The 15,065-nt window shown below is 34.1% G+C and overlaps 1 protein-coding gene and 1 pseudogene across 1 annotated transcript in view; both read right to left on the minus strand.

Annotated features, from left to right (window-relative positions):
- HAUS6 (HAUS augmin like complex subunit 6) overlaps positions 1-14,330 on the minus strand; it is a 33,156-nt gene extending 18,826 nt beyond the window's left edge. Inside the window, exons 1-8 of the mRNA XM_011365341.2 lie at positions 13,947-14,330; positions 9,937-10,032; positions 7,974-8,052; positions 7,313-7,445; positions 5,078-5,225; positions 3,504-3,566; positions 3,094-3,142; positions 1,030-1,200 (exon numbers count right to left, since the gene is read on the minus strand). Of these exons, the coding sequence (XP_011363643.1) occupies positions 1,030-1,200; positions 3,094-3,142; positions 3,504-3,566; positions 5,078-5,225; positions 7,313-7,445; positions 7,974-8,052; positions 9,937-10,032; positions 13,947-14,074 (867 nt within the window). The 5' untranslated portion in view covers positions 14,075-14,330. The remainder of the gene's footprint in view (positions 1-1,029; positions 1,201-3,093; positions 3,143-3,503; positions 3,567-5,077; positions 5,226-7,312; positions 7,446-7,973; positions 8,053-9,936; positions 10,033-13,946) is intronic.
- Positions 8,825-8,940, minus strand: LOC111743250 (annotated as a pseudogene).
- Positions 14,331-15,065: the final 735 nt, after the last annotated feature.

Genomic DNA, 15,065 nt, shown 5'->3' on the forward strand with positions numbered 1-15,065 from the left:
AGTTCCAATGTTTTAAAATTATTTGAATTAGTTGCCAATATTTTTACAATCATAGATTTCACATAAAAATTACTATTTTTCTGAAGACCTCATCACTTTCCAATTTACCCCTATTGTTACACACAATTAGTGTACTTCATTTATACATAATACCTCCCTAGTTCCTACAGGAATCTGAGTTTGCAGATCCTGATCTTTATGTACTCCGAATCTGAAGTGCCTGTCATGTTACCTATTAAAGTGAAAACTCTTCAGGGTCACAACAATATTTTATCTCTGTACTTCCTATTCTACAATCAATACTTGGCATACAGTAGATAACTTAATAAATGGTAAGTTTACCAAGAAAAAAACAGACAGAAATGCCCCATAAGCAAGTAGAAATGATTTGATATAGTTTGGGTTAAAGGAGAGAGACTAAAAACACCAATATGAGAATATTAGTGTATAGGAGGCTGATGAAGTCATGAAATTGGGTAAGACAATATAGATGAATTTGTAATGTGAGAAAGCAAAAGAGGCCTTAAAGGAACCATGGGAACACTCATTTAAAAGTCAGAGAAAAAGGAATCAATGGAAAAGCTGAGAACAGCAGTCAGAAAAACCACAAGGGTGAAGAGATACTGAAGTCATAAAAGCTAAAGGAAGAAAAGACTAAAATACATAACATCAAGATGAAAGAGAAACCAGAGAGCACAGAGCCTTTTTACAAAGACATTTAGCAATCAGAAGATCATTATTGCTCTATGTGAGAATTTATAAAGAACTAAATACCAAATAATCTTTCTATTAAGTAACTTCCTACTCTCTAAACTATGTATGATGTAACATCATACAAGGTATGGACAATTAATAAAAGTTGATGAATATAAATATACATACTCTTAATCGTACCCCTCTTCATCAGTTTTACTAAAAAATATTCATAAAAATAAAGTCTGAAAACAGTAGAAAAACACTATAAAAAAAACAATATATAATTACGCGAAGGGAATTTTCTCAAAAGATTCCTTAGTATCAAATGCTTACCTGACACATTTGTTTCTCAATTTTGTCAAGTAAGAGCCCTGGAACACTGATAACAACATCGGTTCCATCCAAAGTATATTGGTTAACAAGACTAAGGACTGAACTAACAACTTCTCTCTCACTTTCCAAAAACATGAGTGTTTCATTCACCGAAGCCCACAAAGACCGAACCTTTGAAAACAAAAACAAACAAAATATTAAAGTCTATACATAATCTGTACATATATTAAAGAAATGTGAAGTACAAATATATGCTCACTCTTGAGAAGAAATCGAGTATTCCTCGAATGGCTTCTGGTGAGAAAATTAACCATAATAGTCTAAAAGCACAGACAGTACTTCCGAAGGGGCTTTAAAACCAAAGAATTTCTCAGAAAAATCTAGCCCACTATGATTTTCAAAACAAATCTAAGAAAATTTATACGACCAAGACAAAATTAGCATTTCCTGTATTCTGACATGCCAGCAATCTAATGAAGATTTTTCAGAGAGAAATAATAAAAGATTTTCAGGAGAGAAAAAAAAAACCTTACACATGAATTTTAAGTCATTCAAATTTTAAAAAGTTAAAACGTGAAAAAACACACTTCTTTAAAAGCACCAAAAACTGCAATCAACCCAAAAATCTACCTAGAGTAAAAAGAGTATACTGTGCTATACTCATAGAATAGATCACTATACAGCAATAAAAATGAACACACTACAACTATACACACAACACTATGTATAAAACAGCATGAGTGAAAGAAGTCAAACAAAATATTTTCCATATATATAAATTTATATAAGTAGTTCAAGAATAGGTAAAACTATTCTTTTGTATGAGAATTGAGGATATAGGAAATGGCTATGAATGAAAAGGGGCTCGAGGTTTCTGGGATGCTGGTAACCTTCTGTTCCTTAAACTAGATGCTGGTTACACAAATGTGTCACTTTGTGATATTTTGTCACGCTATAACATTTATGATTTTTAAACTTTTTTATATGTTTTTCCTCAACAGAACTTACAAAAGTAGGAGGGAGGGAGGGAAATACCATAATTATACCCATGAGGCTGTCTGACTTCCCATACTGTAAAGTAAAGTTGTCCAAAGGAAGACTCATTGGAAGGCAGTCTAGAGGTCTTACAGGATGGCATTTTTTGATGAACTTAAAAAATCCAGGATCTGGTTCTCAGAATTTTCAAGTCTAGAAATTTTAGCTTGTCAATGGCTCAAAGTTGAAACTGAACATTAACCAAACTCAGGAGAAATTGCTGTGAAAACTTTAACAGGTTTCATACCAACCCATAAAATTTACAAAGATACTGCATTCAGTAATAGAATTATTCATATTCACTAAACTGGAAGCTCCATGAAAAAAAGTGACTTAGCCAGTTTTTTCATTGCTGTAGCTCTAATATCTAGCAGAACGTCTGGCACATGGAAGGTGATCAATATTCACTGAATGAACATTATTTCCTAAGAACAGGATTCACCTTTTCCAGTGACAAAGTGCCTGAGAAGCCACGTTAATACTCAGAATCAGAACAAAGGGCTTGAGATGTCATCTAATCACAAAGAAGTCCTAAGAAAACACTCCTGTCCCATATCAAAGCCAACCTCTGAAAGCCTTAGACCATTAAATCTGCCAGATTCCTCCTACTACCAAGCCAGCCTTGGTAACTCAATGTAACTCATTTTTCTTCCTTGCTTACTATCTCCTTTCAGTGAATGTGTTTAATTTAGATAAATAAAAATACTGATTAAGATATAATCATACTGAACTAAATTTTGTTTCTGGCATGAAAGATTTTAACCGTATTTAAAACTGCTTTTGTATAAATTTAGCCTTATATATCATTAGCTAATTTTTTCCAACATATTCAAACATTTTAGAGGCACCATGTTAATATCTTTCCATATATATATCACCATGTTAATACCTTTCCATATAGATATCATGAGTAAAAAAAAAAGTAACAATGCTACAAAAAGAAATGACAGAGTCCAATTAAGTAAGCAAACAGCAAACACTGCACAAAAATATGAAAAATTACATTTCTCTCTTCCGAAGTTTTCTCACCTTTTGAATTTTCTCTTGTATATTACCTTCGTCTTCAAAAGGTTCCGTTCTAGTTAAAAATTAAACAATCTCGTTAGTCACTCAAAATAAAAAAATCACATAATTTATCAACCAAAGAGCTAACTGATCTCCAAACCCACAAACAACCATTCCAATTAAAAACAAATAAAATTATAGCTCAAAGCAATAATTTATTAGAAGAACTGGACTAGGGCTCAGAATTATGTTCTACATCAAAATCATATAATTATTGATACATTATTTATGTTTCTGGGACTCTCAGTTTCCTTATCTGTAGAATACAGGCACTAAACTAACATGCATGGCAACTTTCAGTTCTAAAAGTCATTTATTTTAAAAAAAAAGTCACTTATTTTTTTTAATTAAATAAATAAATAAAAGCTGCTTACTTTATTTGGTTTTGCTGTTCTATATACTCTGATCTCAAATTTCTTACTTGTTTAAGTGACAATCTGCAAGAAAACACACAAAATGACAACTATGATGCTTACGATGGGTCACATCCCAATAAACTGATCACAAGCTGAAAATATCATTAAGTCAAAAATGCATTCAATACACCTCAAGTACTTAACATCAGAGCTTAGCCAGCCTACTTTAAATGTGCTCAGAACACTCATATTAGCCTACACTTGGGCAATTATCTTGACTTTCTTCTCAAAAGTAATTGCTTTCCCCCTTCTTCGCACCATAAACAGGAGACACAGATGGGCATTTTATAGATATGACCAATGTGAAAACGCAAAACACGATATCCAAAAAATGCTAGCCACACAGTATACTGTTAGAGTGTCGGCTGTTCACCCTCGTGATCATTTGCCTAACTAGAAGCTTCAGTCCACTGCACTACCCAGCATCACAAGAGGATTATAATACATAATCACTAGACCAGGAAAAGACTAACATACAAAATTCGAAATAGTTTCTAGTAAATGCATATGGCTTTCACGACATCATAAAGTTGAAAAATCTTAAGTCTAACCATCATAAGTCAAGGACCATCTGTAATCCCATTACAACTAAATGGTACAGGCACTTTAATATTTTCCCCCTTTCATATCTTTGCTCAAGGCTTCTAAAGACTCCTCTCCCATATTTACCCAGCTGCCAGCTAAAGGACTCTACACTCTCATTTAGAGTTACAGGAGTGATCTAACATACAGGCTGCTATTGAGATGGATTAGCACTTCTTCGCTCATATACTCTCTGACTTCGAGTCAAAATGCTGTTTAGTAAGACTACTCTGCTCTCTTACACTTGTCTCACGTACGTAGGGCATAAATTTAAATGTTAACTAAAAGAGTTAAGCAACATTGCATTTGTAAGGCAATTTCGAAGGATTTTTTAGCTTTTGTAATAGATAATAGCATTTAAAAAATTATCTTACTGTAGTTGTTAATAACGGCAAAACATTAGACACTATTTCTTGAGAGTAAGAACCCTGCCTGTCTTGTTTAATGCTGCAGGACCAGTGCCTAAACAGTATCTGGAAGCAACTCAAAAAAAATTGTTGAACAGATGAACTTAAATATAAAATAGTATGAAATGGTTAAAGAAACTACAGAATACCTACTTGAACGAATATCTACTTAGTAGGTATTCGACAGACTATCAGGTAGACAATATAAGTAATATAGTATGGCAATATGGAAAAATTTACAGAATATTAAGAGAAAAAAAGGATACAAAACAGAATGAACATTATACAGCTTTAAAATAGATTTTCATGCCATAAAAAGAAAAACTTCCTTAAAAAACTGAGTTCTTGAACTAAAGTGATCTTTTCATTTTCTCTAAACTTTCATTTACAGTGTATCTAAAATTTAAAACATTTTATTCAGAAATTATCTAGCTTTAAAATGAAAAGATAACAGCAAGGGATTATTGCCATTGAAGGTATACTGATGACATTTGTTCAAAAAGAAAGAAATTTTCATTTTCTAAATATCAAAGTATTACTTACTGTGCATTTTCCTGATATTTTTGAAAAACAAAATCTTCTCTTTGTAAAATTTGTAAAAATTTGTTACGTGCTACATGGCACCTGGCAACGCACATGTGCAAATCCTGTGGCTTTGTATTAAATGTCTCCGAAAACCGTATGGATGAATCTACATGGAACACAAATAAGATCATAAAAAACTTAGACTTATAAGCTAATAAATATCAAAAAATGTTGGATTTCATTAATTATTATTTATATTATTTATAAATTATTAATTTTTAAAGAGATTAACAACCTCATGGAACTGGCAACTCTTTAAAGGCTGACATGCCACATACACAAAAAGATACAACTAATTTCAACAAAAGCAAGGATGACCTATTTTTAAAATAGAAAACTAAAAAAGATATCTGAAGTTGCTTCACACAATTAAAAATTTTTATAGTCCATCTGCCCAAAATAATTCTTATCATAGCTTAATATATCCATGAATACACTGTCATACATGAGCAACTTCTTAATAAGATCTTTTAACAACAAAGGAAGAAAATCAATTAAAATAGATGAGGTGAGATCATATCACCTCTATTGCTTCCATCAGCTTACTTTTCTTCCTAGTAAGTACAAGACAGGACAACCAAATAAAATCAGTTACCATTTCCCAAGTAATTCTTGGCTATGTTACTAAAGTTCAAAGCAGACCCTGAAAACAATCCAACCAAACATTTCAGAGTCCAAGTTTTTACATGTAAGTCTAATAAATCCTACTTTAAGATAGCTTAGTACAATAAAGATGGATATTCTGGAAAACAAGGATCCCACACTACACTTAACATTACTAATCCAGGTCCTAGCATTACCTCCAAAGAAATCACCACAATTTCCAAATATTTAACATGAGATGAGTTTGCTTAATGTAGAAGTCATCCAAAGACTGAACATGTTGACTGGAATTGCTTTCAATGAGAAATACTTTAAAATATGAATGTGTGTGTGTATATATATATGTGCATATATATGTACACTTGAACATACACAAAGTGATATATGTAGAACTGTTTTTATACCAAAAGATTAGGGGGAAAAAGCCAAATGTCTGTCGGTAGAAGACTGATTTAAATACATTGTTAGAACTGCACATTCATTCAAATATGCAGTTCTAAAGAGAGAAAAAGAGAATAAGGAAGCTCTATGAACTGACATGGAATGATCTTTAATATATACTGTTACGTGAAAAACACAAGATTCAAAACCAGATATATGTCATCTCTGGGTTTAGGGTTTAAAAAAAAGAATATATACATATTTGCTTGTATTACTGATTACAGTGGCTGAAAGAAGGGAAATTAAGAAGTCAGAGAATAGAGGTAGAAGATAGACTTTTCACATTTTGATTTCTGAATCATAAGAAACAGTACTTATTCAAAATAATTGAAATGTATAGCTGTAATACATACAAAAAAAAAAACAAAAGAAAATAAAAAGAAATGTCAGCAATGGCTGTCTCTAGAAACTGGAAGATGGAGTTTACTGCACCAACTTTTCTATAGTTTCTTGTCCACATTTTATGAGTATAAACCAATTAAACAGAGCAGCATATATTTAATAAGCTACAAATAGCATTCTTTTAAGTCTTAGCTTAAATATCCAATACATATTTTGTTTCTATGAATTAGCAAATAGATCAAATCCATTTAAAAATGCAACTCCTAATAAAAAAAGTTCCAGTAGCCAAAATAAATCTCAAACAAATTCAACACATTTAATACAATGTATTAGAGGCAAACTATAACCTGCAGGGTTAATCTGGCCCACTGATTGTTTTTCTGAGGTCAGCAATCTAGAAATGCTTTCAATATTTTTAAAGGGTTATATTTTAAAAGTGAAAAAATTAAAATAAAACAGAGAGGTATATGTGACAGAGATCCTGAGTGGTCTACAAAGCTTAAAATATTTATTATCTGGTCTTATATAGAAAATGTTTCCCCATCCCTGTATTACAACATAATAAAATAATCTGAATAGTTTATGTTCATTAAAATTGCTTCTCAGCCTTTTGGCTAAGATCAAGTGTTATGTTCATTATGAGAGGATTTCAAACTATAATTCCAGTAGAATATTAATTATTTGCCTTTTGAGGTAATGTTTTTATCTTATGTTGCTTTATGAAAATCTCTTGATAATTTACAAACTATGAAGAATACAAATTTATGAATCAAAACAAAAAAATTTCCTACTACAAGCTTAACTTACTTTTAGAATGGGTTTTTATATATTTTATTGCAACATATCTTGCAAAATGATACATCAGATGAATAAACTTAGGACCACCAGGAGAAAGAAATAGTGAACCAACAACTTGAGGAAAGCTACTTCCACATTCAGCCTATGGGAAAAAGAAATAAGATGAGTTGAAGACCTTATCAACAATAACCTTTATACTTACCTCATACTGTTTCTGAAGCATAATAAGATTAATTAGGATGATTCCATCTGAACAAAGTTTAATTTTTGAATCTTTCTAAATTCTTGGGTGACTTGGTCACAAAAAATAATTACAATATAAAGTGAGGACAATTATTGATATAATTTGAGGACACAAGCTAAAATAATGTATGGTCAGAAAAGTTTTATTTAAATAAAAACTGTGATACAAACTCCAAGGAACTCAAAAACTTACTTCCAATGCACATAGCCAGCAAAACCAGTTTCCTAGAAATATGTAGAATCCCAACCAAAAACCAGCAAAAAGTATTGTTCTAATTAATATTTTCTTGCTTATACTGTTAGCATAAAAGCATTAAAAATATTTCACCTCTAAAAAATATACAATCGTACCTCCATAAAGTTAGAAAAAAAATAATGTAGTTTTTAACTTCTTAAGATGTCCATCTTCCAGAAAGAGAATACTTACAGAAATCTTTTTTAACCATTCATAGCAATGTTTCCGGAATTCAGTATCAGTTTTTTGGTCAAATGGAGGCCAACAAAGTCTTAAAAACAAAAATAAGAGCAAAGAATTATGAACAAAAGAGCAAAATTTAAAAACATCGAATATATCTCCTATATGAAAAACAATAATGCTAAATGAATCAAGGCTAACATTTGTAAATTTCAACTAAAGAGACACCAACCAGTGAGAAATGGGGTCTTTTTCTTTATAAAGATCTACAGGGTTGAATTCAGTTTCATGCAAATAATCAACAAATACATATATTAAATGTTAAAATTACTAAAAATCAGCTAAAAATGAGAACACTCTCAATGGATTCACTGGACTAATACATAAATATGGTATAAATAACTCAGTATGTTAAGCCTGAAAAAAAAAAGAGAAACATAAATGGTTATAAATGAAGAGCACAGAAGAAGGAATGGCATGACAGCTTGATTCCTGGAGATAACCCTATATCATGGTCAGTGGATACTATTGTTTTGTGGATAAACAAGATATAAAATTATTACAAAAAGCTTTGCCTCAGCTTTAGTTAAAAATAATAGACTTTAAAATTTACTTATTGCTTTCCCGTGATAATCAGTTTTATCTGTAAATTTTTATCCTGAGGCATAATTATTTGTTTAGGGCCCTATGTTTTTTATATTTCTATAGCAAAACATAATTCTATATTCATAGAAAAAATTACATATGCACAGAAAAAAAGACTGGAAGGCTGGAATATCAACAGTGATATTCCCTGGTTGGTGGGTTTAGGAGTGATTTCTACTTCCTTCATTACATTTTTTTTTTTTTTTAATTACTATTTATGCCTACAGCACCTGGCCTTCCTAGGTGGTCTCCCATCCAAGTACTAACCAGGACCAACCCTGTTTAGTTTCCGAGATCAGACATTGGGCTTGTTCAGGGTGGCATGGCCATAGACTATGGACTGTGGCTCCACTGGGGCACGAACCCAGGACTTTCTGCATGTAAAGCAGACGTGCTAACCACTACACTATGGAACCACATCCTTTCTTTACATTTTTATGTATTTTCTGAATTGTTTAAAATGAGCTGTATTATGTTTATAATCAGGGGAAAATTTCAGAAAATCTATTTGGGAGGAGGGGGCAGACAAAGCCCTAAACCATAATGATAGGGATTTTCAAAAAATGTTTCAAATATATCTATTCTCCTGGTCACTCATAACTTTAACTGAAGGCAAAATATTACGAATAAGTTATCAAAAATAAAAACAATACCCTAAGCAATAGACTTACTGCTTTTCTATGTTAAGAGGATGATGGCAAAATATAAACATTAAAACAAATTTGAACATTCTTTCTGAAAGAAGAAACCCAAATCACATGTAAAATAACCTGGAACCAAGGCTAGTGGGTATTCACATTTTTATCTCCTTCTTAAATTATTTAATATTCAACAGTATATAATAATCGACTAACCTTAATAAAAATTTTTACCTACAGCATTTAACACTTTACCAAAAATAATAAGGATTTACAGAGACCTAGAAACTAAAGAGACAAAATAACACTGCCTACAAGAAAAGGAATAAGACAAGAAGGTAATTAATAACAAAAAAAAGTAAAGCAAAATGAGTGCATAGATAAATTGAGACCAGTTATTTGTTTTGCCTAATAATTAAGACTACGAAGAATGCAGGAACTAATTTATAAAACAAAATCCAACTTACCTGTGAAATATACAATGATTTTAAGATAAGTGCCAAAGAAAAATCACTCAGACTTATAAAGGTTAAGCACTAAATTTGTAAGACTCAAACCTGAATTTTGTTACATCCATTCAAAATAATATTTAAAGGCCAAAATTGAAATTCTGGCTTATATCAAGGCATAGTCTTTTCTCAAATTTGAGAAGTAGTCACTAACAAAAAGAAAATTAAATAATTTTTACTCACTTGAAAACTTCTTTGGTGAGAGACAGGTCCAGGGTTTGAAACAAAAAATAAGAAACTATTTGAAAGGCATCACGATTCAGCTTGTCAAACATGTTCCTAATGGTTTAAGAAGAAATAGAAGCAAGAAAAATAAAAAGAAAATGGTTAATAAAACTAAATATCATCAAAAGCTGTATAAGAGTTTGACGCTAATATTTTTCATTCACTTCAAGTGGTTGAGGCAAATTCATTTTCTCATTCATGTACATTTTTATAACCAATTAAAAAAACATACAAGCTTTTATTTTCTAATTCTGAAAATAGAGATCAAATAAAAGAAAACTGATAGAACTTGCTTTATTGCAATGAGAACGTTCTACAAAAAGAAAAGGCTAATTAGGTGGAAAAAACCATGGTCTATGATATGATGATACCAACCAACGTTTACTGAATAACAGTAAAAATAGCTAATATTCATTGAATTTGTGTCAGGTATTAAATAAGCCTTTTACAGACAGTAACTCATCTAATTTCCACAATTATATGAGGTTCAGTACTGTGCTAGCTGCTTTAACATGGATTACTTTATTTAATCCTAATGAGAGCAGAAAGCAGTTTGATTAACCTTATTACAAAGATGAGCAAATTTAAAATTTAAAGAGGTTAATTTGCCCAAAATCACATAACCAGGAAGTATAAGAGCAGTGATCTAAAATATGTCATCTGACCCAGAGTCCAGGGTCTTTACCATTACATTTTATTCTTAGAACCATCCTTAATGATGTAATCCTAGCAAGTCCCTTGGAGTTTTTGTTGTGCTAATTTCCCAAAGTAATCAAGACAGAACATTAAAAATAGACAATATATAAAAAAACAAAAAAAAACTAAACCTTGTAGGAAATGTCACAGAGCTACAAAGAATCAAGAGTTAACATGAAGGCGGCATGGCAGCCTCCAAGGCCAGTCACTGCTCTATACTTCTCTTTGTGTCATCTCCTCATATTCCTGTACAGTCCCTGGGACTGTGCAGCTGTCTAGTAGGAAATTCAGGTTTTGGGTACTGCCAGGAATAGGAAGAAGAGTTTTCTAAACTTCACCTAGGGCAGCAACTTGCAGACAGAGAGGAACCACCTAAGACACTACACTCTGCTGCATGGCACACCTGCAAAATTTTAACTTTGACTTTGGCAATTTCCAAGGCAAAACAAGTCAAACTTGACATGAAGGTATAGCCACCATTTTTCAAAGTCCTGGCGGTGAATTGAGTCCTGGCGGTGAATTGTAAGAAGTAGCATGGAAAATAAATAAAAGCAATGTAAGGTCTCTGGATAAGCAAGAAGACAATAAAAATGGAACAAAAATCCCCAAAGAAGCTAATCTTTACACTCAAGAAGGAAAAAAAAGAACCTTTCAAAGTTATCATATAAAAAATTATGTGTGCTCCTCCATTACCCTAATACAAAAAGGTCATTTGCAAAAAAAAAAAAAAAAGAAAGAAAAAGAAAAAAAAGGCATTTGCATGGGTGCAAATGGAGTATCAAAAGAAGTTAAAAGCAACAAAACCAAATAACTGTAAAGGAAAGGTTCCAGAAGAAAGTAAAGACATTATAATACAGAGAAAAACAAAAACTCATTAGAACATAATAGAATATATCTAAGAATATTCTCACTCTGCTATAATAAAACATTTTTAACATTTAGAATAGGGATGAGATATTTTCATGTTTAATTCAACAATGATTGGAAGGGCTATCTCACTCGGGTGACTCCTTGTTTTCAGTCCCTAAAAAGAAACTGGGTTTAGGAGTTGGGCAATTAAAAAAGGGGCTGTGAGTCACTGGAATGCGTGACAAATAGATGTGAGTATTCCTTCTGTGAATATAAAGCTATTATCTTGAGATGAAAAAAAAAAGAGTTAACATTAAATCTCTCATGTTATAATTAGTTGTCCCCAACCTTTGTGGCACCAGAGACCGGTGCTCCTATGAAAATCTAATGCCGGATGATCTGAGGTAGAACTGAGGCGGTGATGCCAGTGTGGGGCAGCGGCTGCAAATACAGATGAAGCTTCACGTGCTTGCCCACCACTCACTCCAGCTGCCCAGTTCCTAACAGGCCATGCACCGGTACTGGTACGAGGCCCCAGGGTTGGGGACCCCCAGTAAAACAATTTACAGTGACAGACAGTTATCTAGACTTATTGTGATCACTTTGTAAGGTATATAAATGTTGAATTACTGTTGTACACCTAAAACTATAACACTGTATGTCAACAATAATTACAAATAAGTTTTTTAAATTCACACAAAAATTTTAATTAAAAAAAAAGTTCCCATGCTTATCCATATGTCAAACAACAGTCCTTGGAATGTTTCTATTCCTCATCAAATACAAATGAAGTTCTTACCTCCTTATCCTCTCAAAATCTTATTTTTTCACACAGTATTCTGTTCTATTTTCTTAGACACTTATTTTAATTTTTAATAAGATATCTGTTGAAGATATTTGTTCACTCAGTAGACTAAAATTCTATAAGGTGAAAGTTTATGTTTATTGTCTTCACTCAGAACACATGCTCACAGAAACTAGAAACTCATAGAACTGCACACCAAAAAGAATTTACCAAATATGACTATAAATGAAAAAGAAAAAATATTTAAATAAATTTGTTGCATTTTTAAAGCAAAGGGGACATTTGTTTCAAAATGGCAGATGCCTCCCAATAACCCACTGAAATGATTCTAAAGACACAGGGGACAAAAAAAGAATCAGTAAGTGTTGGGGGAGGGGAGGAACTGGCATCACTGAACTGGAACTTGACAGATTTTAACTAATTTTCAAAGGCAGAAAGCAGACTGCAACTGGATAAACCAGAACAGAGCAAAATATGACGGCTAAAACACTAGAGAAAAGGATGCAGTGACAATGGGAACCATTCTCAGTAGAGGCCTGGAGAAGCTTTAAGCTTCCCTGCCAGTACAAAGAAAATGAGACGGTGCTATGGGTCATTAACTCATGTGAGATAAATGGAGTATTTATTAATACATAATCATAACTTGATAAATGCTACCCACCGGTTGTCAATTTTTAGAATAGACTTCTAGACAAAGCACTTCTACATGTAAACAGTAGTAACTTCTAAACAGAGTTACCAAATAAAACTTAATTAGAGCTCTAAACTTTGACAGTAAATCGGTAATTACAAAGCTGAGAACAGTCAAGAAGAGAAAGCAGAGGAGGGTAGGGAAGTGTAGGTGAGCTAATTAGTTATTTTATAAATAATAGCTACCTTCATTGTGAAATTACACAGTGGGGAATCAAGAGACACCTTTGAGATTGATACATCAAGACAGAAGTCTAAGCACATATTAAAACACTGGTACTAGAACTGAAATAAGTCAAGAAGTTGAGAGCAGGACATAAGTCTATGTATCCCAAATTTCCCTTGGCCTATTGTAGGAAACTTAGATATTGTCTAAAGTTGGTAAGTTAAGACATAGAAATATAAACAAAAATACTTAGATTTATGATCATAACCTTAACACTGGTGGCAAAGCAGGGAAGAGGATTTTACTTTTCATCTTACTACCCTTCTCTGTTTTTTGCTAAGTTGGCACGCCTTAGTTTGCTGATTTAAAAAGTAAAAATTATAAAGAGCAACCACTTGAAGGGCTCCCTTGAGTCCTAAAGGCGTTTGCACATACTGTTCTCACGTCCTTCCACTACCAATTCGCCATTCTTCCCGCGATTTCACATACCACGCAGCTTTGCCACCAAAGCAGGATTAAGCTGCCTGTCTAGTTTGGAGACAACTGCAAACTTTACTCCCCTACAAAGCGCTCCCAGCACAGTTCTGTAATTGATAGTCTCTGTCACCAGGTTGGCAGCCCCTGGTAGCAGAGGCTTTGTAGCCTGGCACCCGGTAACCGCTCGGTTTCTTGATTCATCAACCTGCGAGGACCGCGAAAGGGCGGGTCCCCCGGCGTGTCCAGGCTCAGACTCCCCCACCCGGCCAGCCCCGGCTTCCTTACACTCCGAGGTGCGTGTGCGACATGATCTTTCCGCAAGCAGTGGTCGCCGGGCCTGGCTCGAAGCCAAGCGCCTGCAGATACATCCAGAGATGCTCCTTCTCGAAAGAGGTGACCCAGGCCAAACTCATCTTCGCAGTAAGCAGTGTCACTACAAAGGGAAAAGGGACAGGCCCAAACCACTCAGAGAGTCCTCAGGCTCCTTCCCTACGGGCAGCCTAAGGTCGAGACGAACCTTGCATTGCCACTGCCTACTCCTCTCAAGCCCAGAGCCATTTCGCTTCAAGTGGCTGTAAAGTTTCAGGGAAGTGGAGCCTCTAATGGCAGTACAGTACAGCGACCTAAGCTACCACAAACCGAGACTCCCGCGCTTCCGGCAGAGCGGGACGCGCGCGCGGCCTGGCTTCCGGAGGAGGCGGGACTCCCACGGCCGACAATGTCTCCCGCCAGGCAATGCGCCCTTCTCTCGGTCCCTTCCCGCCATGCCCATCCGAAAGACTGCAAGACCCAGAGCGCATTGCGTGGTCAGCAGACTCTTTTTGCGCATGCGTACACTCAAGCGGTAGCTTAAGTCCTGCAGCTTCGCACTTTCTGATGTTTAGGTTTACTCGTATAGACTTATTAAGTTAGGTAAAAACCATGGATGGAAGATTGTGGACTGTGGCTCGGTGTAGGAGGAAAAGCACTGGGTTCCATCCTCAGCGACCCTAAACAAGTCAACTAATCTCTGAGTCTCTATTATTACTAAAATCTCTTTCCTCAAATGTTGAATGTTCCTTTCATCTTGCTATAAGAAATCTGCATACAGCTTCCCTCCACAGCCCCCTGAATTGATAATTGTTCTGTCCCACACCCCATGTCCAATAGGCCTAGAAATGGGCTGAGTATCCTACTTATTTCTCATTGCCACCCCTGACACTCATTGCCTTAGTAAAACCACCAGCAACTTTGAAGCTTATGCTATCACCCATAACTCTTTCTTGTGGAGGTCATGTGTAAGAGCTCCGGGTTACTGCACCTCATTCTGAGAAGAGTTAGCACCTAATTTCCTGTCTCTCCAACATTACTCCTGGGATGATTTTTGGTAATTTCAAAATCCATGTCGGTGACTTTTCCGATGCT

Source organism: Pteropus vampyrus, unplaced genomic scaffold (assembly GCF_000151845.1).
Source record: "Pteropus vampyrus isolate Shadow unplaced genomic scaffold, Pvam_2.0 Scaffold109, whole genome shotgun sequence".
Lineage (NCBI taxonomy): Eukaryota > Metazoa > Chordata > Mammalia > Chiroptera > Pteropodidae > Pteropus > Pteropus vampyrus.